Source organism: Lissotriton vulgaris, chromosome 7 (genome assembly GCF_964263255.1).
Source record: "Lissotriton vulgaris chromosome 7, aLisVul1.2, whole genome shotgun sequence".
NCBI lineage: Eukaryota > Metazoa > Chordata > Amphibia > Caudata > Salamandridae > Lissotriton > Lissotriton vulgaris.
Genome location: NC_141695.1, coordinates 683,633,822 through 683,659,932, shown reverse-complemented (window position 1 = coordinate 683,659,932; position 26,111 = coordinate 683,633,822). Strand labels below are relative to the sequence as shown.

Below are 26,111 nucleotides of genomic sequence, written 5' to 3'. Positions count from 1 at the left end.
AGACTTCAGCAGATACTCAAGGGGGGTTGCTATCCTGATACATAAACGAATACCCTTCATATTACACTCCACGATAGGGGACCCGGAAGGGCGCTTCTTGGTGGTCACAGGCTCCCTATTTCATCAGACGGTTACCCTGGTAAATGTGTATGGTCCTAATACTGACTCCCCTGCCTTCTTCCAAAACCTTCAGACGAAGCTCATTACGATAGCCGCTGGCCAGATGCTGGTCGGGGGGGATTTTAACTTACTCCTTAATCCCACGCGTGACGGGACCTCGGCTGCTGCGGACGCTAGGAAGCACTCCAGACCACTCTTAGTTGACATATGTGATACATATTCCCTCATAGACATCGAAGCTAGACTACACGGTGAGACCCCAGAATACACACATCATTCCAGCTTCCATAACACTTGGACGAGACTAGATTATTGGCTGCTCTCCCCCGGGATGGCTGAATGGGTGAAGACACACAATACGTTGCCACGTACATTGTCGGACCACTCTCCAGTGGCGTTAAGTCTGAGTATTCCTAGACCTGGCAGCACTGAACGGCAATGGCGATTCCCCAGTAGGGCCCTCGCTGACACGGTATTCACCGAAACAATCCGAACAGCTATCATTGACTATTTTGAAATCAATACGGGATCAGTGGACACGCATGCAACCTTGTGGGAGGGATTTAAGGCTACTATTAGGGGAGTATGCATTGCAACACATGTGGGAGTCCTGCGCTCTATTAGGTCTACACTTACCCGCATTGAGAGGGACATCAGAACGCTGGAGGATGACCAGCTTCGGAACCCATCTGAGGCGCTCGAGGCGCGCCGCCTGTCCCTATTACTGGAATTTCGGAAGGAGGCTGATAGGGAGCTGCATTTCCTAGCCACCCGACATTCGGCACAGCAATATGGGGAGCGAGACAGACCCGGGAGGCTGCTTGCACATCTGCTCCGACCTCCGAGGCAGGCACAATACATAACAGGAATTACGGCCCCGGACGGGACACTACTGCACACCACCCCTGAGATCAGCCGCGCCTTTTTATCCTATTACACTACACTCTACTCCTCGTCCATAGGCACGGACTTAGAGGGTCAGTGCTCTTACCTCGACGAAGTTGCATTGGTCTATCTGGAAAGATATATGCAAGAGTTCCTCGCCCACCCGATAACAGTCGACTCGGTGGTGGAAGCCATAGACGCCCTTCGAGGCTCTGCGGCTCCTGGCTTGGATGGCTTCTCGGCCGATTTTTACAAGGCTTACAAGGAGGAACTGGTACCAGAGCTGATTGAGGTCTATGCTGAGGCCCTGGAGACTGGTGTATTACCCCCCACCTTTAGGGAAGCGGTGATCATATTACTCCCAAAACCCGGAAAAGACACGACCCTCTGTGGCTCCTACAGGCCTCTTTCGCTATTGAACACAGACTATAAAATCCTGGCAAAGATAGTGGCCTCTCGGCTGGCCCTCTTAATGGAGTTCATCATATCCCCCGCCCAGTCTGGGTTCGTGCCGCATCGGTCCACCTCGTTGAATCTGCGTACATTATTCGCGGTGCTACACCGGGTGGACCCCGACACTCCGGCAGCGGCCGTGCTTTTAAACGCCGAAAAAGCGTTTGACTCCATGGAATGGCCCTTTTTTCTATCAATTATGAGACGCATGGGCATGCCGGAGTGTTTTGTCTCCACAGTGGCGTTGCTATACACTGAGCCTACGGCTCGCATACGCCTGAACGGCACCATCACGGAGACGTTCTCCCTATCCAGAGGTACGAGACAGGGGTGTCCGTTGTCCCCCTTGTTATTCACATTGGCAATGGACCCATTGGTCCGGCATTTCCAAGAATATCACATGTTTCGAGGCCTACAATTCCGCACGGGTCCCCTGCTTGCATCACTCTATGCGGATGATTTAATACTTTATGTCCGTACACCGTCCGTGAACTTGACCCCGCTATTGGCGGAAATTACGCGGTTTGGCAATTACTCCGGACTGCGCATGAATTGGCACAAGTCTCTCATTTTCCCGCTGACCACTGTCACTACACCGTGGAATTGTGAGTACCCACTGGAGTGGTGTGAGGAATCAGTGAAATACTTAGGTATACATATCCATCTCAACACTGTGGACATTATTCGGCTCAACTATGGAAGGGCGCTAGACTTTTTGGAGGATAATATTGACAAATGGCTGCGGCTGCCGCTATCTATGACGGGACGCATTGCCATCGTAAAAATGGTGGTACTCCCCCGTTTTTTGTAGGTATTTAATAACATCCCCATACCCCTGACTAAGGTTTTTTTTACACAGCTGCGAACGATGCTGCTACGGTTGATATGGGGAAAAAAAAACCCTCGAGTCACGTGGCACGTTTTGACCCAGCCCTATGAGAAGGGAGGCCTGGGGGTCCCCGATTTTTACCTGTATTTTTTGGTGGCACAGTGTTCCTTCGCGTATCCATGGTTCCACCCAGATGACCGCATATTATACTTGAAACCAGAGGCTGATCTGGTACTTCCACACACCTTGGCAACACTGCTCCCGAAAGGATTCCCACGTGACCCCCAAGACATCCAAACAGTATCATCCACATGCTGGGCGTGGGAGAAACTTCGGAGGGTACTGAAATTAGATATACTCTACTCCCCACTCCTTCCTCTCCCCAATGCTCACTGGCTCCCAATCACTGGTGAAACGGTAGTCCGACATACACTCTCCAGGTACGGCTTAAACACAGTGGGCGACTTATTCCCAGACGGACATGCCTTTAGTCTGTCGGAAGACCCCCGTTTCCTGGATCGCAACTTCATGGACTCCTTTGTATTGTCCCGACTGCGGTCCTTGTTGCGAGCTACGTTTCCTACCTTCCCGCTGGCCCCTGAAGAGGCACTGCCCCTGACTGCTATCATACAACATCCATCAGGGGCACACATGGTCACCAAACTTTACAAACTCAGCATCGCATCCACTCCCGCAGCGGATGCGAGGGTCCGCCTGGCATGGGAGAGGGATCTGGGGAAACCAATATCCGATGAGGAATGGGCCCAGTGCTGCGCTGTAACCAAGAGAGTGTCATTAAACACCCGGCACAAACTCATTCACTTTAAATTCCTGAGGCGTCTATATCATACTCCATAGGATAGACCCCACTTGCTCCCCTAAATGCCCTAAATGTAAGGCCAAGGATGCCGATTTTGCGCATTTATCATGGACTTGCCCCCGACTTCGTGATTACTGGCTACAGGTACACAACACATTTGGTAAAATACTAGGTGTCCCCCTGACCCCTACCCCCGAGATTGCTCTGTTGGGTTACGTAACAAACTTTCCACAAGCAGTTCGTAGACTTGCAACGCTGGGCTTCTTGCTAGCTAAGAGAGAAGTGGCCTGGCTTTGGTGCTCCAAGAAATGCCCGACGGTGCAGGGTTGGCTAAGGAGCCTGGCCTCCTGTAATATCAATAGTATAGAATACTCCTCCACCATCCCTACATCCTCTAGGCCCTTGGACATTTGGGGTCCATACCGCACTTACATTGCTAAGCTCACTGCGGAGCGTCAGGAGCGACATGACAGTCAACAGTACCCAGAAGGAGTGGGCTAAAAAGTTAAATTGTCGCGCTATCTACACTGTGATTGAGCATTAATTGCATATGTCGGGTGGGAATGTTCATGGGACGGGGACTATTAGATAGCTGTGATTCGTCGCCGTGGACGATCCCCTCCTCTATTGGTTTACCATTTTTTACCGGGGTGTGGGCTGATGGGCTTAGTGTCTTGTAATGTACGATGAGATGTGTCAAGAATTTTTGATTTTTTATTGTTTCATGGTTGATGATCTCTGTGCGCTGTTTCTGCCACTGTCAATTAAAGGTCTACACAGAGGATGGAAAAGGAAAAACACGCGATATTTAGGTCTGGAGTACAGGAGTTGATCCCGTTTCCAGAGGGACAGTAGACCAAATGTGATAACTTTCTAGCTAGGTTCAATGTTGTACGTTAAAAAATAGAAAATTAGACCTCAGTGATCCGTATTAAGATAATGCTACACCCATAAGGGTGACAGTGAGATGCCGCCACGCCCCCGGGATGGCGGCTACTGGGCTGTGTATTACGGCAGATACATGGTACTACAGTAAGACTGCGGCCGGCCCCGGGGTTGTAGGCCAGATGCTGTGTAATGTGAGTAGTTATGCAATAAAGGTCTTCCAAAAAAAAAAAAAAAAAAAGAAGAGGGGAGTGCTGGTGGGAGCAAGTTTCAAAGGGGAGCCCTGTCGAGTGGACTCCCTGTGCGAGGGGTGTGGAAACAGCTGCTGCACCTTTGTTACCTGTGAGCAGGACTTGGGCATTACCTTGGATGTTCCCAATAGTGAATGGGTAATACCCATGATCACTAACGCGAGGAATGAGTGGACAGGAACTAACTAGAGTGACATTAGAGCCTCAACCTCAGGGGAGTTGTAGTTGTTTCTGAATGCTGTATTCTTCCTTTGGATGGGTAGCGGTAGAAATTAAATATTTCTTGTTTTTCATATAAGTGAGTATTTAGTAGGCCAATTATTTATTGCTGCTGCACACATTTTGAGTTGTGAGCCTGTGCTTACTAATCTGTATCCTGTCTCACCACCCGCCCCTCTACTCCTCCACCCAACACCCTCAAAAATGGGAGCCTTGGACTGCTCATCCACATTTACTGCTAAGCGTCAAGTGCAGAGGGAGTACTTGGCCCAGTTTCTCTAGAATCCACAGTAGGCTGGGCCTTGGGACACTAGGAGTAAAAGGCCTCAACCACCACTGGTTGGCCCAATAGCCCCCGCAATGCCCTTGACCCCTGGAAAGGGGTTCTGAGAAGGATCAACCAGGGCAGTGAAGGTTCTTGCGTTGTTAGTATTAGCCGATTCAGAGGAGAAGTGAGATGCGAGTAAGAGCGGATCTTCCCTTTGGGATGAAAGAAAGACTGACTTGCAGATTGATCACCTCTAATAGTGCCGACAAGGTATAATCAGTGGAATGGTGTGCTGCCCAGAGGAATGCTTAATGGTTGTCTTCATGTGGTCCTCTCACTCTATTTTGGTTTGTTAAATGTGTCTCTGTGACTGGTATAGGGGAAAGCTTTCTAAGAACAATCACTTACATGACAATTGTTGCTGTCTATAGTGGCCACTCTGACCCTGCACAAAACAACGCTCTGCCTCAGAAGCATGCTCTCCAGAGACATCCAAACAAATCGCCCACTCTAGTGACACACGATTTTCAACCACTTACTAGAGCCCATCCTGACAAACTACCCAGAGCTGGGGCACCACCCTTTGTACCAGAGTCATCTTCCTCAATGTGGCCAGGCCAATAAATGGAGGACTTCTGCACAGCTCAAGATTTCTCTGAACTGTGAAGCGGAATCGACCGTCCATGGGAATAGTCTTCTATGTCTCTTCTGAAGCCTACTTAGATCAACAGTGGCAAACATCTTCAAACTTCCACCTCCAGCCATCGCTTTTTATTTCTTCAGCATGAGGGTCTGGTACTCAACCCCATGATGCCATGTGGCAGGGTGCCGTATCTTCATGCCTGACGCTGGCTTCAAGACAGGGCAGGCATTACGAGGAACAGGAAGAGGCGGGGAACAGGAAGGGGAGTTGCAGAGAGATGAAAAATAATAAAGCAGCAATTTACCAAGCTCCCGTCTCCCACGTCTTCCTTGGGGTTTGCAAAGATAGGAAATTGGCAACGAGGGTGGGATCCCTTGACCCACCACATCGGCTTCCCCCAACTTCCGCAGCGCTAGGAGCGCATGCGGCTGAAGACGCACTGTAGAGCGCTAAAAAGGAAAACGAGCGAGTACATCGGGCTGACCCGACGAGGCAGCCTGCAACGAACGGAGCGCGACCCCAGAGGTGGCACCAAAGGAAATCAGTGTGAGTCCAGTCAACAGCTACCCTGCAGCGAAAAAATGCACCCCTAATTTGCCCAGTGGGAGTGAAACACCCATGTCCTGCTGGCGGCCATCTTAGAATCAGGCACTGGGCATAGGACAGCATGGCCCCTACCATGGCGGCCATCTTGAGGTCAGGCAACTTCCAAAAACAGCAGAAAAACTCACAATTTGCGAATTTAGATTCCCCCATGGTCTACTGGAGCCACTTTTCCGCCCACCATGTCTGTAGAAGCCACCTCCTCACAGACCACAGCCTCTGGGTCCACACAAATTGCCCTGCAACTGAGACCAATGCTTGTGGGAGTACCTTCTGCCCAACCCTCTGGTGGCCGGATGACTCAGTTGCACCTCCCCAGACTGTAACAACAGCTAGGAATCTCGGCGTCCTATTTGACTCAGACTTATCATTCGACCAGCATGCCAGGACTGTAGCTGGTTGATGCTTTGGAATAATAAAATCGCGAAAAAAGTTTTTCGACTTCCTTCCACTTGACGCCAGAAAAACAGTAACAGTAGCCCTCATAATTTCATGCTTAGATTACTGTAACGGTCTCCTTGCGGGGGCAAAAAAGACTACTCTGACCAAGCTTCAAAGTGTTCTTCACACGGCCGCCCGACTGGTCCTAAAGCTGCCCCAAAAATCATCTATCTCCGCAGCTCTAAGATCCCTGCATTGGCTCCCCCTCCATAAAAGAATACTTTTTAAAATATTGATTGTTGCATTTAGAGCTTTTAACAAATCTGGTCCAAAATATCTCACCAGACGTTTCCCCCACTACAACCCTAGTCGATCCCTCCGTTCGTCCCAGGACAACCTCATCCTCCCCGCTAGGTACAACTTGAAGACTAAGGGTGGAAAAACCTTAAGCTTCCTGGCCACCAAAGCCTGGAACAACTTGCCCAAAAATCTGAGACAACAAACTCACGAAAAACCTTTCAGAAAACTTCTAAAGACTTGGATCTTTAACCTTCCCGATGACTACACAAAAGCAGCCATCTAAACTCATACTGCTACCATGACTGGTCCACCAGGAATTTCAGCGCCAAGATACTCCCTCCGGAGCGAACGCTGCGCTTTAGAAATACCCCCACAAATATCACAAATATCACAAATTTTCTGCGCCTCCCAGAGCCCCTGATGCTGATGACAGGGAACAGCATGGGGTCCAAAGGGAAAAGCTGGGCTGAAGATTTTGAGGATTTCATGACGGGGTCGCAAGTTCGTGATCCCAATCAGAAACTCATAGCCTTGCAGAATTTAGTGGGGAAAGACATTGCGCAAATAATCAAGGAACTACCGGCTGCTAATACGGCATCCTACGAAGATGTGAAAGAAGCCCTAGATAGGAAGTTCCTACACAAGCGAAACCTAGACTATGAACGCTATATGTTCAACCTCGCCTCGCAAGAAGAAGATGAGTCAATGAGTTACTTCATCGCACGCATCAGACGTCTCACCCGATACTGCAAATTCGACAATTTCAACACTGAGGATGCACTCCATCTGCGCATCATTAAAGGCTGCCAATCAGAATCACTACGTCGCTGACGACTAAAAACAATTACACTCTTGAGGAGATAGAAGAACTCACTCGCATCAATGACCAAGCGGAAGAACACGCAAAAAAGATGGAGGCTAGCAAGACTGAAAAAAGAGAACAAGCTCTTCGGGTACAGTCCCACACTGACTCGAGGCGTCGCCCTGACCATCACAAATCTGGTAGGCTCATGAGAACACATCGCATAAACTCTCCTCGCAGCAGGACCCAAAACAGCCAATCTAGGAGGAAATCATCGCAATGCTATTGGTGTGGCCAAGACTACCCTTACACGGGTCCATGCCCTGCAGTTGGTCAACAGTGTCATTGATGCGGAAGAGAGAACCACTTTGAAGCCGTCTGCCAAACCGGCCGCTCGGAGGTGAAACAAACCAGACAGAGCACGGAATCACATCACCATGCCAGAGCTGTACAGGGACGGAGGGATCAATCATCCAGCTCCTCAAGTTTGAGCGCTCAATCAGTAAAGTCCTACAAATCCCAGCGGTCGACATCCAGAGAATCATCTTCCCTCACTCCTATATCACAGGACAGTGATGAATACGTGCGCATGGTGGCAGACTCCGACAGACTGAAGAAATATCCACGACTGGATATCCAAATAGGAAGCCACTCAGCTAAGTTTGTACTAGACACGGGTGCATCACTTAATTATATCTGTACCACAGAATACCAGAGCATGAATTCCAAACCGAAACTTGAACCAGCAGCAGTGCAAGACTACACATGGATGTCCAGAAAGCCACTGCCGTGTCTGGGGCAGTTCCATACCACGCTGACGTACAAAGATCGGCAATTTCAAGCACATATTCATCTGATCATAGTCCCTGAAGTAGCAGACTGCCTCGTCAGCCGGCCAACAGCAGAACGTCTGAAGCTGGTCAAGATCCTATACAAAGTGGACGACTCGCCGGACATTGTCAACAAATTCCCGAAACTATTCAGCGGCCTAAGAAAACTAACACACTTTAAAGTCAAGTTACACATCAACAAACAAATAACACCGATAGCGCAACATCACAGGAAGGTACCATTCCACCTACAACAGGCGGTGGATGACGAGCTCCAAGACCTACTGCGAGCAGACATCATAGAGCGCTCGAGAGGACCCACCCCATGGGTGTCGCCGGTCGTGGCCCAAGAGAGGTCAAGACAGCACGGTACGCCTGTGTGTGGACATGCGAGCCCCTAATATGGCCATTGAGAGAGAACGGCACCCTGGACCCCATATCAGCGACATGATTACACGCCTAAACGGAGTGACAGTCTTCTCGAAACTGGGCCTTAACAAGGGCTATCATCAACTAGAATTACATGAGAAGTCGAGGTACATCACCACATTCACCACTCACCAAGGCCTCTTCCGATATAAATGTCTCAATTTTGAAATTTCCCCGGTAGCCGAGATCTTTCAGGAGGCCGTCCGGCGGGTGATTAAAGACATTCCAAAGGCTTTTAACTATAGCGACGACATCCTGGTCTTTGGGGAAAACCAGAAAGAACATGATAAAGCACTTGATCGGGTATGTCATGCCCTCCTTAATGCCAACCTCACACTCAATCAGGAGAAGTATGAATTTCATAAGTCAACACTTAAATTCTACGGCCATATCTTCTCTAAGGACGGATGAGACCTGATCCGGAGAAAGTATCTGCCCTTTCGGACACTCCACAACCACGAAACGTCAGTGACCTCCGCTCATTTCTAGGGCTGGCCAGCTACTGTGCGCGTTACATCAAAGACTATGCCACTATCAGCTATCCACTCAGAGAACTGACACATCAGGGACAGCAATTCCTGTGGTCAGATAATTTCGAACATACTTTCAAAAAAATCAGAGAGGCGGTGAGCACTGCGATCAACCTAGCCTATTTCAACACCAAACGGAAGACCGAAATCACTGTGGATGCCAGCCCAGTGGGATTAGGTGCAATCCTGGCACAGTATGATGATGAAGCTGACCAACGCCACATTGTCACATACGCCAGTCGCAGTCTCACCAACACGGAAAAAGCTTACTCCCAAACAGAAAAGGAAAGCCTTGCGGTTGTGTGGGCGTGTGAACACTTTCATCTTTTCATATACGGGAAACACTTCACGCTCATCACCAATCACCAATCACCAGGTGTTGACAACCATCTTTGGTAACCCGCGCGACAAGATGCCCCCACGGATTGAAAGGTGGGTAGTTTTCCTACAAGACTACACCTACACTATTATCTACAAACCAGGGAAGGCAGAAAACCCAGCGGACTACATGTCGCGACACTCACAGACCCGAACACAAGTGCGACGCTCTGTGGCGTAGGAATACCTTCACTTGGTCATCGACCATGCCTGTCCACCCGCAGTCCCGTTGGAAGCCATTTGGGAAGCATCAGCTCAAGACACCACAATTCAAAACATTATGCTCCAAATCCGCACCAACTCATGGAGACGCTTAGACGACGCTCACAGAAACGAAGCTGTCAACACAAGAACTTGCTGCGTTCAAACACGTCCAGAAAGAACTATCAGCACGGACAAACTACTACTGAGAGATAGAAGAATAGTGATCCCTCAAAGGTTAAGACAAGGGATTGTCAACCTGGCACACGAAGGACACCGAGGAGTGGTGGCCACAAAGAAAGTGTTACAAGAATGCCTCTTATTCCCGTCCCTCGACCACGCTCCAAGACTGTACATCCTGTCACCTAGTGGGATGAGATGAACCACCCGTGCCACTGTAGATGTCGGATCTCCCAGACAGTATTTGGCAACAAGTAGCCATTGACTTCCTCGGCCCGATGAAATCAGGGAACTACATCGTCGTCATCATGGACGAGTACTCCCGGTTTCCCATTGCTCATCAAATCTCTTCCACCAAAGCGACGGCCGTCATACCTGTCATCGACGAAGCATTCACAGCATGGGGAATACATACGGTGGTGAAGACAGACAACGGGCCACCATTCAATGGACAAGAATTTGCAAAACACCTGAACTTCAAACATCGGAAGATCACTCCTTTGTGGCCCCAGACCAACGGGATGGTAGAACGTTTTATGGGAACAATCAAAAAGGCCATGCAGCAGGCTGAACGGGATTGCCGCAACATTTAACCAGCACTAAATGAAGTGCTGAGAGCCTATCAGACCACGCTGCACAGCACCACAAATCAATACCCGCCACTCTAATGCTTGGGCGAGTTCCGAGTAGCCGGCACCCAACTACAGATGCTATCACGCAATCCCGAGTCGTGACCACAGACCATGACACTCTAGTAGAACTTGATCATGCCAAGAAAACCACAATGAAAGAATATTCTGATCACCGCAGACATGCCAAGACGTCTGACATCCGAGAAGGAGTCTGGGTATTAGTGAAGCAGGACAAGAGAACCAAAGCAGACAGTCGCTACCTTGCACATCCGCTGCAAGTCACAAGAAGAAAAGGAACCATGGTCACTGCAGAGTCTGAAGGCAAGCGGACGACCAGAAACATAATACACTTCAAAAGGTGCAACTCATCTGCCCATACTTGAGAACCTGACTGTGACACAGACTCATCAAGTCAAGAGAGAAACAGTGACCGTGAACATCGCTGGGCACTGGAGCCTGACGACCCGAGAGACAAGAGCCCGCCTGACCAGATACAAGCCAGCCGACCACGAAGAACAATTCGGAGGCCTGGTCTGCTCATTGAAGAACTCTGAAGTAAGGTGAACACTTAAAATACAAAAGGGGGAGGTGTTGTATAATCGTGTCTGGCCCTGGCTTCAAGACAGGGCAGGCATTTCGAGGACAGGAAGAGGCGGGGAACAGGAAGGGGAGGTGCGGAGAGACGAAAAAGAATAAGGCAGCAATTTACCAAGCTCCCGTCTCCCGCGTCTTCCTTGGGGGGGGTTTGCGAAGATAGGAAACAGGGTTGAGCTGGAAGGCTTGTCGTCTTGATCTTCAGTTACCAAACAGCAATTGCAAATGTACTCTGAGGCAGTTATACGTCATTTCCGTGGGCAAATATTTGCCTGTGATAGGTAATGCCGGTTTGGGATATACATCTGGACTACTAGACTTGACCCCGGCCTTCTTAATTATAACTCTGCTTACAATGTTCATGCAGGCCATGAAACAATGTTTTTCTTAAGAAGTATTTTACACTTCAATCCAAGTATGTGTATGTGATATTTTTAAAGTCTGAACCTAGCGACAAGCACTGTTCTAGAGTGACAAATAGGGAGTAAAGGGGGCCGCGTCAACACACACACTGGAGAAGGGATGGGTAAGGGGATTAACAGTTAGGGTCACCAACCGTCCGTCATTTTCACAGACAGTCCGTAATTTCGGTCGCATGTCCGTTGTCCATGAAGGATTCTTTAAAGAACACCATTTGTCCGTAATTTTAACCTGCCACCGGTCGCACCACCCTAAAGCCGGCACATCTTCCACCCACCTCCCTTCTTGACTCCGATGCTGCACCATAGCTCAGATACCTGGCGAGCCTGGCGGGCACAATATGACACTGTTGCCAAGTTGACATACAAAACGGTGGTTAAGGCTTATCACCGGGACATCCGTGTGGAAAAAAAAGCTTATCTAGCCAGGAGAATTGATGCGGCTTCCAACTCTTGCAAGGAGATCTTCTCCATTGTGAGAGAATTTACCTCACCTTGGTCTAACACCTCGGACCAAAAACCATCTGGTACCTGGGCCACGGACCTTGCTGACTTCTTCACGAGCAAGATCCAACGCATTCAGGAGTCATTCCTGGCACCAGTGTCTGTGGGCCAGACTGAACCTGACACCACCACACTGCCACAGGCCAGGCCAGGGGCGACGTTGAGTGTGTTTCCCTCTATCTCTGCTCCGGACTCCCTGGCTCTTATGGGCAATTTAAAATCGGGTTCTCCCCTCGACCCATGCCCGGCTAAATTTCTCGCGAAAGTGGCGGAGGTGATCAACCCGTTGGCTAATCCGCTCTTAAATCTTTCGCTGAGGCTCGGTGTGGTCCCGCAGGCCTGGAAGCAGGCGATGGTGATTCCATTGCTCAAAAAATCTGGTCTAGACCCGAAGGCCCCGGTTAATTATAGGCCCATCTCTCTGCTGCCGGCCCTCACGAAGATTCTGGAAAAGCACGTCCAAGGCGTGCTTTCCAACTTTCTTGAATCTAATGAGATCCTGCACGCCACCCAATCGGGCTTTCGTCCCCATCTCAGTACTGAGACTGCGCTCCTGGAGGTCTCGGAAACCATTAAAGGGCTTCTGGACTCTGGGGGCAAAGTCATGCTGGTGATGCTAGATCTGTCGGCGGCGTTCGACACCGTTCCCCATGATGGTCTTCTCGCTAGACTTTTCGAGATAGGCCTACGGGGGACGGTGTTCGACTGGTTTTCCTCTTTCCTAGCCGGCCGCCGGCAGTCGATCTGGGCCCCGCCAGATTCCGCCGTGATGCCGCCTCTGGGAGTCGGGGTCCCTCAGGGCTCCATTTTGAGCCCGACCCTCTTTAACATCATTATGACCCCATTGGCGGCGTTGGTGGAGTCGCATGGTGCCCAGATCGTATCCTATGCGGACGACACCCAGCTCCTCTTCTCTTGTAAGAGAGGAGGCGACTTTGATGGGGAGAGTATTCGGGATTGCCTTGGGGCTGTTTTTCATTGGTTCCATCTAAACTGCCTTAAGTGCAATTCCGACAAGTCCGAAGTACTTTTCTTTGGGTGCGACACAGAACCAGATTGGCAGACCTGGTGGCCACGGGATATGTTCCCTCCGTCCTGCTCCTCTCAGGTTGTCAAGAATCTGGGGGTGAAGATGGATAACAGGCTTACCTTGAAATCCCAGATCCTGGGGGTGTCGGGCAATTGCTTTGGCATCCTCAGGATGCTGCGGAGGTTTCTTCCTCTGTTATCCGTGGAACACAGGACGCTGACTGTCCAGGCTCTGATCGGGTCCAGGTTGGATTATTCCGACGTTCTCTACCTGGGCCTCCCAGAGTACTTGTTGCAGCGGCTTCAAGTGGTACAGAATGCCGCTGCAAGGGCAATCTTTGGCCTCAGCAGGCGCTCTAGGGCCTCGGGCTTGCTGGCAACTTTACACTGGCTTCCTATCCGCAAGAGGATCGCCTTTAAGGCGCTGACCTTGGCCTACAAAGCTCTTCACAAGGAGGGAGCCAAGTACCTCCAAAAGAGACTGGTTTTTTACCATCCAACCAGGTCTCTGAGGTCGGAAGCCCTGCACCTTGCTGTTGTCCCCCGGGTAAAGAAAGCGCGTCTTGGAGGCCGCTCTTTTGGACTGCTGGCCTCTCAGCTGTGGAACTCTTTACCATTGGCCCTGCGGGGAGCCACCAGCTTACTGGCTTTTAGGAAAGGCCTTAAAACTTGGCTGTTCACTCAGTAGCCGGTCTTCCGTGAATCTCTGGCCCATTCTTCTGTTAGTTTTTTATCTGGTGTTATGTTTTTTATGTTGCAGCATTGTCTCTTTCTCCATTAAAGCGCCGGGACACTCTTTTTGAGTAGCCGTGCGCTATAGAAATAAATAAATAACATAACATAACATAACATAACATAACATAACATACCCAGCAGCATTGGAGAGGCACACCGGGATGGCAACCCTTGCATCTTCAACCCTTGATGAGCTGTTAAGAGGTGCTTGAAGGTGACCGAGGGGGAGGGGCTGCAGCTTTAGGGAGCAGGGGCATCTATTCAGATGCAAACAGCCCTGAACGCGCCATGTCTCTGCAATTTAGAGGCGCTTCACACATTCCCTTTCTGCCCAGGGCCCCTAAAAATGTGATTACATATAAGGCAGCATGTGGTTCTCTTCACAGAGCTTAATTACTGTTACTAACTTGTAAGCAAACCTCGGTTCTTCAAACATGTAGTCTATAATGTAATAAAATAAAGAAATGGCACTATTGCACCCACACTGATTAACAAAGTATGGAGGACAATCAGTTAAATCAGTTCTCTTGGAGCATCTCCTTTAAGTACTGTACATCTTAGTGGGGGATGGCAAAACTAACATTTTGAAAAGAGAGCCTGTCTTCTCCTTGTCTTGTCCAGGAGGGGTGAGGAGTCCTACCCCACCCTGGAAGAGACCAAGATGATACTAGAATACTGCATACCCACCCCTGTGCCCACCCTGGTGGATCCTCCTGTACTCCTCCTGTGATGGCTACTGCTCCCCCCCCAGTCATGGCTCCTATCCCCCCATGTGGTGTTTCCTGCTCCCCTCACCCCCGCCTGTGATCGCTCCTGTCCCCCCTTGTGGTGGATCATGTCTCCGCCCTGAGTGGCTTCTGTCCCAGTCCTGGAATGGCTCCTGCAGCGAGGGTGAAGTTCTTGATGGGCCTCTTCTCAAAAAGGCTCAGCTCAAAATGAATATGAAAAGGTGGGCGAGTGAGTAAATGAAGGGATGGCTGGATGGCTGGATGAATTAGTGAAAGGGTGAATGGATGAATGAAAGACTGAATAGATGGATAATGAGAGAGGATGGATGGATTGATGAGTGAGTGGGAGGATGGATGAGAGAAAAGGTAAATAGCTGGATGTATGGGTGGAAGGGTAGCTGGATGGGTAAATGGGTGGATGGATGAGTGAAATGATGGATGGATTGATGAATTGATAAGTGCAAGGGTGAATGGATGGACGTATGAGTGAAAGGATGGAAGCAAGGATGGATGGGTGAGTGAAAGGGAGGGTAGATGGACAAAAGGATGAATAGATGAGTGAAGGAGTGAAAGGATAGATGGATGAGAGAAAGGATGGATGAGTGATAGGGTCAACGGATGGATTCATGAGTGGATGAGTAGGTGGATGGATGGATGGATGGAAGGAAGGATGGATAAGTGAAAGAGTCAATGGAGAGAGAAAGTGAGGATGGATGGATGACTGAAAGGGTGGATGGGTGGAAGGATGAGTGACTAGGTGGATGGATGAGTAAATGAAAGGATGGCTGGATCGGTAAAAGGGTAAATGGCTGGATGGATGAGTGAATGGATGGATGGGAAAAAGAGTGGATGGATAAGTGTACAGATGGTTAGGGTGAAAGGGTGGATGGATGGATGAGTGAAAGTATGGATGAAGGGATGGATGTGTGAAATGATAGATGGGAAGGATACATGATGGATAGGTTTGCAAATGGTTGAATATGTTTGGAGATGGCTGGGCTTACTTATACTATTGCACGACCTCCTCTGATGTGTTTGTAAAACCTACCTATTGTGCTGTAGTTTGACCCTTTATCCTGAATTTTTACACTCACAGTCCTGAATTTGCACAAATGCCAGTTGGTCACCCTATTAACAGTTGCCAAGGAGTCATAGGAGAGGCTTGAGAGATGGGATTCCAGCGAAATCAGAGGTTTTATTTAATCCCGTGGGCCAGAATAGGGCAGCAGAACAGATATAGAAGGCATGTAAAGTTTGCAGTGACACGGCTTGCTGCACTAGGACACTGCGGCCAGAGCCAATCGCCGAAAGGCATGCCCAGGTGCCTCAGCCAGGGCCGGCTCTAGGCTCATGGTGGCCCTGTGCAGGGAGCGTAGGTGGGGGCCCCTGAAGAGGGGGTCCGGACGGGGCGGAGAGAGAAAGAGTTATTTAGAAAGAGAAGTAGAATATACAGAGGTGATATAGAAAATTCAGTTCCCCAAGGCTCCTTGGAAGGTGGGGGCCTCGGCAACTGTCCTCTTTGCCAATGCTTCATGACATCTTAGGCTGCAGGTGTCACACATTCGTATATGCACGCGCATTCTCCTGCTGCTAGGACCGCTGCTGTCATACTGTGTCAATGCATGCATAGACATTGGAGTGACGGACGCTCTCCTCTACAGTCGATGAGGGTAGCAGTGGTTTTGTCACAATGTTTCACTACATCCGTGAAGATATTGCTGTTGCCTCCGACCTGTTGTGGTTAGGTGTACCTGTTACAGGTTGCACCGCTCTTGTAAATAGTCTGAACACCCAGCACAAGTAGTTTCTTCTTCAACTGCTGAAGGTGAACTGAAGCTGCCAAAGTCTGTTTCTGTGTTCACACTGTACCTGCTTGGCAGGTGCACTGAGTGACTGACCTAGTGTCTGCCGATTCATGCTCCTCACAGGATGATTTGGAATATTAAAGCTTTACACATTTATGCAATGAGAAGAATCTCATTAACTCATAGGCACAAGAGAGCTAAAGTTGTCTTAGCTAGACTATTTGCATAAAGTCTTCTTCCAAAAATGTCACAGAAGCCGTGGTGGCTGTTCCAAGTATAAAAACAGCACAACAGAAGCAGTTCTTTCTGTATTGGATATACAGTAACAGCGGATGCCCAGCATAGGTCCAGGGGAGATTGCAAAATGTGTATGAAACAGAACACACATTCAGATACAATGCAAATGAAACTAATTAACATAAGTCAGTGGCAATCTTAAAACATCTTCAAGGGATTCGACCCTCCTGGACGTACTTGGACACCCCTGTTGTCAGCCTAATTACCCGAGAAGTGGTGCACACATAGCCTGATGGCTGAGGTGTCGCCTGCACAGGGTGCCCACAAATTGTGGCAGAAGCAGCTGTAGCAGCATCAGATGTGCAAAACCAGCAGGAATGAGGAAGATCCGGGGCTGCATGCACAGGCTACAACGAAACTGAAGACTGTGACTGTAGCTGTCACGAGTGCTGCTGCACGAGACGAAATTACATATTCTTAGGTTTATGCTTCCCGCTCTTTCTTTAAGTTTGGACCATTTATAAAATAGTTCTGCTTCTTATTGTTTGTGGAATAATAGGAGTGCTCCTTTATTCTGTCGCTCTGGTACCCTTCTCTAGGTGTTTGTTTACAGCAAATGTACACATCCTTTACACAACAAATGCCACACTCCTAACGAATATACTGTCCTTTCCGCATTGAGTCCAGTTAAATGATACACAACAAACTGCTTAACACACACAGGCTCACTGTCAGTGTCAGGGCTTGGAACTGGTCGGAACTAAGTGACAGTAAAATGGGAAGCCGGGGTCGGAGGCCGCCAAATCCTGCCAGGGGCCGCCAGTGACACGATGTATCATTCCGATCCTGGATCCGATCCTCGTCGTGGCGGCCCCTGGGGTTTGGCGGCCCTGTGCAGGCGCACACTTTGCACATGCCTAAGGCCGGCCCTGCCTCAGCTTGCAGTCAGCCTTGCTTGCAGCACTCATCCCCAACCCGTCCTAAGATGGAGTCACTCAGGACTCAGAGGAACTTCTGGTGGCACAGGTGAGTCCAGCAGCGCCCCGAGACCTCGAGGGCAATTATCGGCGCGGGGTCATTGCTTGACTTTTACTTGCGCGAAAGTATAGTTCTAAGTGTCACAAATTTGGCTGTGGAATGTCACTCATAAGTACACTAATTACCATGGAAATGTCACACTTGACAGCTATGAATTACGCACTAGACAACCAATCACGAGAGGAGACGGTCCTCCTACCTGGGGCTCCGCAGTCGGCGCACTCCTGGTTCCCCGGCAGGGTCTTGATTTCGTATAAAAGCTTCTCGTTTCCACCAGCCATTCTTTCTGATCCAAGCTTCCCTCCCGCTGCACGTTTGCAGTCCGAGGAGGGCCGCTGCCCTTCGAAACCGAGGCGCTCGGACACCGGCAGCCCCCCGCAGCTGCTTTCTGGCCGCTTCTGTTACTATCAAAAAGAAAAAGAGATAAAGAGCAGTATAGCAGTACCAGAGGGCGGGAAGAAAGATGTGGCTTTTACCACCAGACCCTGGAACGTGGAAACTGCAACTGGTGGAACGGGCTCTACGGCTTCCCCGTTGCCTGCTTCGAAGAGCAGCATGCAGGCGCTATCGAACCGGTTGTGAGCAGTGCCTGCCCTGGCCCCGGCTCATGCGGACTGCGCTGGCAGCCGAGCCGCAGCCTGAGGCGTTGTGGTTCCCCACGTGTCGCAAACCGCGGAGAAGGACTCAACCAACAGGTGAGCTGGATTCGGTTCAACAAAATCCAGCAAGTGACGCAAAGCCGTGTCTGTGGCTTTGCGGATACAGGCCTCAAATGTTAAGCAGGGGCACCTGATGCCTGAGGTCTCGTGCAAACAAAACTTGCTCTACCGGCGTGAAATGCCACAACGCTACAAGGAAGTGAGCGCCGCATTAAGGGAGTTGTCTTAAGGTATACTGCTCGGCCAAAGTGCAGCAGGTGTGAAAAGATATGCGAGGTGAAATATCTGTGTTGGATTTAAAGTACAACGACAGAAAAAATAGGGTTGTAGAGGAAAGTGTGAAGTTTACAGGGAGGTGGAATTATGAAACGCAACAGGGAAATTATTCCCCAATCTAGGAGCTGGAAGGGTAAACATTTGGAAAACAAGCATTTGCAATGCAATAGGTCTCGCATAGGGAAGTTTTAGCTATTGGTATTGTAAATGACAAATATTTTATTAATGTGTTGGTTTTGAAAATAGCGAAATTAATAGCTTTGTCACTTACAATGCCAATAGTTTTAACTTTCGCAAATGTGACATCTATAGCATTTGTAATGCAATATGTGTTGTATTTACGTGACTTAGATGTATTGATATTAGAAATAACAATGGATTTTAATTTTTTAAAATAATTAATACTTAAATAAAAGTTATTGTAATTTATGATGGCAATAGCTTTCAACTTTTGTAAATAACTTTTGTGAAGATTATGTTCAGTGTATTTTATTGTGAGGAAAATCCAAGAACAGAAGTGAAATATTAACATCTTTTTGTGACATTCGTAATAAAGCATGAAACATTCAGATAACATATTTGAACCAGTTATTGTTGAATGGTTGCACGGATTGATGCTGTGGTGGCGACGAGTGATGATGTGGTAGCGCATAGTGATGTTGTGGTGCCCCTGAGTGATTCTGTGGTGGGGCTGAGTGATGCTGTGGGGATGCGATAGATAGAGTGAGTGCGATAGATAGAGGGCGATAGATATAGTGAGGGCGATAGATAGAGTGAGGGCGATAGATCGAGTGAGGGCGATAGATCGAGTGAGGGCGATAGATAGATAGAGTGAGGGCGATAGATAGATAGAGTGAGGGCGATAGATAGAGTGAGGGCGATAGATAGAGTGAGGGCGGTAAATAGAGTGAGGGCAATAGAGTGAAGGCGATAGAGTGAGGGTGATAGATAGATAGAGTGAGGGTGATAGGTAGATAGATAGAGTGAAGGCGATAGGTAGATAGATAGAGTGAGGGCGATAGATAGACAGAGCGAGTGAGGGCGATAGATAGATAGACTGAGGGTGATAGATAGATAGACAGATAGAGTGAGGGCGATATATAGATAGAGTGAGGGCAATAGATAGATAGAGTGAGGGCCGTAGATAGATAGATGGTTGTGTGGGAAGGGGTTGTGTGTGAGGAGGTTGTGTGTGTGGGGGGTTGTGTGTGTCGGGGTTGTGTGTGTGTTGGGTTGTGTGTGTGGGGGTTGTGTGTGTTGGGGGTTGTGTGTGTGTGTAGTGGGGTTGTGTGTGTATGTGTGTGTGTATGTGGGGTGTGTGTGTGGGGGGGGGTGTGGGGTGTGGGTGTGGGGGGTTGTATGTGTGTGGTGGGTTGTGTGTGGGGCGGTTGTGTGTGTGGGGGTTGTGTGTGTGGGGGGGTTGTGGGGGGGTTGAGAGTGTGTGTGGAGGTGTGTGTGTAGATTTGTGAGTGGGGGGTTGTGTGTTTATGGGGTTGTGTGTGTGTGGGGGGTTGAGTGTGTGTGGGGTTGTATGGGTGTGGGGTTGTATGTGTGTGGGGTGGGGTTGTATGTGTATGGGGTTGTGTGTGTGTGGGGTTGTGTGTTTGTGGGGTTGTGTGGGGAGGTTGTGTGTGTGTGTTGGGTTGTGTGTGTGTATGTGTGTGGTGGGTTGTGTGTGGGGCGGTTGTGTGTGTGGGGGTTGTGTGTGTGTGGGGGTTGTGGGGGGTTGAGAGTGTGTGTGGAGTTGTGTGTGTAGAGTTGTGAGTGGGGGGTTGTGTGTTTATGGGGTTGTGTGTGTGTGGGGGGGTTGAGTGTGTTTGGGGTTGTATGGGTGTGGGGTTGTATGTGTGTGGGGTGGGGTTGTATGTGTACGGGGTTGTGTGTGTGTGGGGTTGTGTGTTTGTGGGGTTGTGTGTGGGGTTGTGGGGGTGTGTGGGGGGGGTGTGGGTGGGTGCGTGTGTGTGGGGTGTGTGGGGGGGGGTTGTGTGTGGGTGTGTGTTGGGGTGGTTGTGTGTGTGGGTGGTTGTGCGTGTGGGGTTGTGTGTGTGTGGTTGTGTGTGTGTGTGGGGTTGTGTGTGTGGGGTGTTGTGTGTGTGTGGGTGGGTGTTGTGTGTGTGTGGAGGTTGAGTGTGTGGTATTGTGTGTGGGTGTGTGTGTGGGGGGTTGTGGGGGTGTAGGGGGGTTGTGTGTGTGAAGGGGTTGTGTGTATCGGGGTGGGTGTGTGTGGTGGGGTTGTGTGTGTGCACAAGAGTGAAACACAGGCCGTTTAGATCAGAGGCACCTCATGTAAATACATTTCAAGGATAAGAAGAAAAAAAAGAAGAGAGACCAAAGGTAAGTATAGATTAAAAAAAACCTGTAGATTCAAGGGTTAAATTCTCGAAAAACAGAAAGCATACCTGTTAAGTCCTTCTGGCGAATATGCATCCAGGGGTCTATCCGTGTCCAGAGGGGTCCACAGAATGCCAACAAAAACTCGGGAATAAATAAGGAGCTGAATAGAGAACACCTGTAGGGGTTTCTGACTCATGAGCGTATAAAGCTCTTCCTTCCTATTATACCTGGAACAGGTCCGATGCCATATTGGGTGTATAGAAGATGTAAATACCAGCAGAATAATGCTCACTTAAAATACGAGCCTTGCACAAATGATCCTAGTGGGTAGCGGATGAGTGTGACATAATACTATAAAGACTTAAAGACAGTCTCGCAGAAGGAACACATGTGCGTTGGTTTCAGCGAGACCTAAAAAGGAGCCGCCTGAGTACTGCTCTTATTTAATAAGTAATTTAATTAGGTGTTGCTTGCTACCCTTTAAAAATAGAGCTGTAAACGCCTGCGGCTTTTAAATGCAGATCTCCAGGTGGTAAGTGTAGGGGGAAGCCAGGGAGATTAAGTACAGTGCTGTGGTGAGGAGAGGGGGGAAGGAAAACAAATATGCTGAAAAGCAGTCCTCTTATTTAATTAGTAGCTCACTTGTAGCATGTAGCTGCCGAACTTTACACAGATAGCTCGATATGGCTGCAGCCATCTCACGACGCTCCAGGCGGGAATTGTTGGAGAAAAGTACAAGAAGATTAAGTGAAGTTGAAGCAACCCCCCTGAAAGGACCATGCTTTCAAATGCTGCGCGGATTGTTTGGAAAAGGAAAACAATGCAGTCTGAGATGATGGTGATAAAGGAGCCGCCTGAGTAGTGCTCTTATTTAATAAGTAATTTAATTAGGTGTTGCTTGCTACCCTTTAAAAATAGAGCTGTAAACGCCTGCAGCTTTTAAATGCAGATCTCCGGGTGGTAAGTGTAGGGGGAAGCCAGGGAGATTAAGTAAAGTGCAAGCTGTGGCGATGAGAGGGCGAAAACGAACTGTGGGGTGCATCGCTGATCCTTATCAAAGGAAAACAAACATGATCTGCTGAATAGGTGCACAGGTGCCATTTAAAAGTTAATGCACAGCATGGTGGGCTATACACCCCAAAAAAATGATCTGTTGAATAGGCGCATGGGCGCCATTGCCAGTGGAAGCCACTTTTCGCTGTAGGGCTCATAGGGAGGTGAGCAGTGAAATCCGACTACTGTGGCTGCAGCATGTCCCCGTCTAGACTGGTTGGGACAGTTCTCGAGTACCAGATCACACAGATAAAGCAATTCCTGTAGGTCTTGAAAAAGTTGTGGCTGCACAAGGGGAGTCGCGGGTCTGGGAGCAGGTACCGGAGACGGAGGGTGAAACGTAAGCACATAACTGCGCTAAAAAGGTAAAACAACAAGTAATAACGAACTGGTGAAATCAAACTACTCCTCTCAGATGTTGAATACGGGAGCTGAGCGGCACAAAAATGAAAGGCGCATGGCCACCTCTGTGAAAGTGAAAGTGTACATGACGCGCTGGAAATAAAAACAAGCGAATGCCAATGTTTGAAGTCCGGGGTGCCCGGATGCTCTAAAAACAAGCTCTCGGCACTGTGAGGGTGTAGAGTAAGGAGGTTTTAGGCAGGGAAACAACTTTACATCCAGTACTGGGCCATGGGGGGGCATTCGCTCTCATTCCCGTAAAGTGACTGCAGACCCAAATGAAGGTATTACGAAAGCAGCGCTGGTTTCGGCCGCATCTTTAGATCCGCTAAAGTGATTCTTGAGTTAACACTCGCTGCTGACATCTTGAAATCACAAGTTTATATCCTACCAGTTCAGACCCAATATTCGCACAAGATTGTTAAACTGAGAACAGTTACATTTGGTAGCAATAATATTTGTGACGTAGTGTGCTTAGAAGCGACAGAAGCGTTCTAACTAGCGCTATATAACAAATAATTATGGTCAGCACCTTGAGCTGGTCTCATTCTTTTAGTGTAGTGAGCCTAGGCCTCGGACAGCAGAACTTGCTGGAAATAAAAACAAGCGAATGCTAATGATGAAGTCCGGGGTGCCGGGCTGCTTTAAAAAAGAAGCTCTTGGCATTGCTGTGGGGGGAGGGGCGGGAGCGCATTGGCGGGTGAGCAAGAGTCCATTGAGAAACTCTGAGACACAGACCAGGTCTATGTAGCTGTCAGGGGCTGTTGGTACATAGGGGGAAGAATTGGATGTCTTTGTGTTGTCCTGAGCACACATGTTCGTTCAGAACTGAAAGCAGTGTCGGAAGGAAGAGCATTGTCACGGCTGCTTACTGCAGGCACAACGTGCTTTGCCTACATTCAAACACGTTGTGCCGGCAGTAAGAGAAAGTCAATAAAGTAAATAGTGCTCACTGACTAAAATGAAGGATGTGCTGTGCAGCTGCACTGTCTGGACGGAGGAGAGCAGCGCCATGTGTGTGGTGTTGACTGCAAGGGGTGCCGTAAATAACAATAAAAAAAACAAGCTCTTGGCATTGCTGTGGGGCGGCGGGGCGGGAGCGCATTGGCGGGGGAGCAGCAGCCTTTGATGTGCGAGCGAGTGGGAGGGAACACCATATGGGGTGTGATTGAGAAGTGAGGCCAAGCGCGCGCTGGGGAAGCATCGCAGTTGAGTAGCTCACATGCATTGGGGACAATCCTCGCTGGTTTCAGGAGTTTGTTTTGCCTACTATACTCTCGCAGAACAAACGCATGCGCGTTGGTTCAGCGAGACCTAAAAAGTGTAAAGGCTGAGCAGGAATGACACGGAGAAGCTGGCAACAGAAGTTAAGAGACGGGGACAGAAAATATGGTGAGACCTGCAGACGCATCAACAACTGCAGCTCCAAAGTAAAGGTTTGCAGCTGAGCTGCACACTTACCTTTCAAGACCTGTCTTTTTCTTGCAAGACCCTAACAACGAAACATGGACTCAAAGTAACCAGCGTTGGAAGTTTGAAGATGAGTCTTCCCAACGGTAACCAGTTCCTGGGACCCTGGTCCCCTGACCATCTTCTGCTACAACTCCAGCACCCTGCATGATCTCAATCCCGGATGCAACTACAACTGCCAGTTCTCAACTCTGACCAACACCCATGGCCCTCTCTCCTGTCTACACAGCCGCCGCACCTTTACCCATCTCTTTACCACAGCAGCATCTCCCGGTCTACCGGACTTCACTGCTAACAAACAACTTAACTGCATCCTCCTCAACATACGCTCCCTATACAAGCACACAATTAAAATCTGGGACCTCCTCAACACCTACTCGCCCATTGTCGACTTCCTCACATAAACCTGGACCAACTCCAACTCGACACTCAACATCACCACTGCCATTCCAGAAGGATACAAGATTTTGCGTAAGGACTGCCCCATCCGTCCCGGAGGAGGCATGGCTGTCATTCACAAAGCACCCTCCGCATTACGACCCTTCTGTATGACAAAACAAACCTCATGGAGCAGCTCCACTTCCAGATCCAAACCAACCCCAACACGACTCTCCGTAGGACCCTCCTTTACGGGCCGCCTGGCCCCCACTCTCCCTTTACCAACGCCATCACCAAGTTCATCGCAGCCCATGCCCTTGCATCCACAGACTACATCCTACTAGGAGACCTAAACTTCCACCTAGATAACTACGATGACTCAAACACCGCCTCCTTCCTAGAGAACCTCGCCAACTTTGGACTAAATCAACTAGTAACCGCCCCCACGCACACACCGGACACACACTCGACCCCATCTTCACCGGACGAAACAGCGTCTCCTACAGCCACACCACCGAACACCTCTGGACAGATCACCAATGCATCCACTTCTCCTATCAAAAAATCCACCATACACAAGCACGCCCATCGCCTCCCCTGTAAAAGCTGGAACAAAGTCACAGAAGACCAGCTCGCCTCCGCACTCGTTAGCACCCTACAACTGACCACGTCAGAAGCAAACACAGCAGCACTGAACCTCCACCGCTGGATCACAAACTGCGCGGACACACTCGCCCCCCTCAGGAAAGCCACTGGAAGACACATCAAGAAAGCAAGCTGGTTCACCCTTGCACTCCAAGAATCCAAATGCTCATGCAGATAACTCAAAAAGACATGGAGGAACAAAAAACTCAGAAACATGCGCGGCCTACAAAGCAGCTACCAAAGCACACCACAAACTCATCAAATCCACAAGGAAGAAATCCCTCCAAGGCAGAATCCTCACCAACACACACAACACCAAAGAGCTCTTCTCCATCACCAAGGAATTTGCAAAACCTGCAGCGAAAAAACAGACTTCCCACTCTCCCAAGACCTCTGCAACAGACTCAGCACCTTCTTCCACCACAAGATTAAGATGATCTAAGACAATTTCGACAACCAAGACCACCTCACCGCTCCAGCTCCCCCCAGACAATGTCACCCAACAGACCCTGCTCAAATGGATCCTGCTCACGATGGAAGACACCTCGAAGACCATAACAAGCATCCACTCCGGAGCACCATCAGACCCCTGCCAATACTACATCTTCCACAGGCCTGCCGCTGCTATCACACCCAAACTATGTTGGGCGATCAACTGTTCTTTCGAGACTGCCACCTCCCCTGATGACTGGAAACACGCTGAAGTCCACCCACTCCTGAAGAAACCCTCTGCTGACCCGATGGGCCTCAAGAACTTCAGGCTAATCTCCCTGCTTCCCTTTACAACCAATGTCATCGAAAAGGCAGTTAACACCCAGATAGCAAACTTCATCAAAGCTAACAATGTCCTAGACATCTCCCAATCCGGATTCCAAAGTAACCACAGCACCGAGACCGCCTTACTCACCGCCACCAACGACATCCGCTCCCTTCTCGACCAGGGTGAAACGGCAGCCCTCATCCTCCTAGACATCTCAGCTCCATTCAACACCGTCTCCCATGGCACCCTAGCCACCAGAATCCCCGATGCCGGCATCCGCGACAAGGCCCTATAATGGATACATTCCTTCCTCACCGGCAGAACTCAGCGAGTCAGACTCCCTCCCTCTCAGAACCGACAGAGACCAACTGTGGAGTGCCCCGGGGCTCATTCCTCAGCCCCACTC

At 49.5% G+C, this 26,111-nt stretch overlaps 1 protein-coding gene across 1 annotated transcript in view; it reads right to left on the bottom strand.

Annotated features, from left to right (window-relative positions):
- Positions 1-18,586, bottom strand: part of ADAP2 (ArfGAP with dual PH domains 2) — a 263,061-nt gene extending 244,475 nt beyond the window's left edge. The window contains exon 1 of the mRNA XM_086930890.1: positions 17,928-18,586. Within this exon, the coding sequence (XP_086787016.1) occupies positions 17,928-18,009 (82 nt within the window). The 5' untranslated portion in view covers positions 18,010-18,586. The remainder of the gene's footprint in view (positions 1-17,927) is intronic.
- Between the last annotated feature and the right edge of the window lie 7,525 nt (positions 18,587-26,111).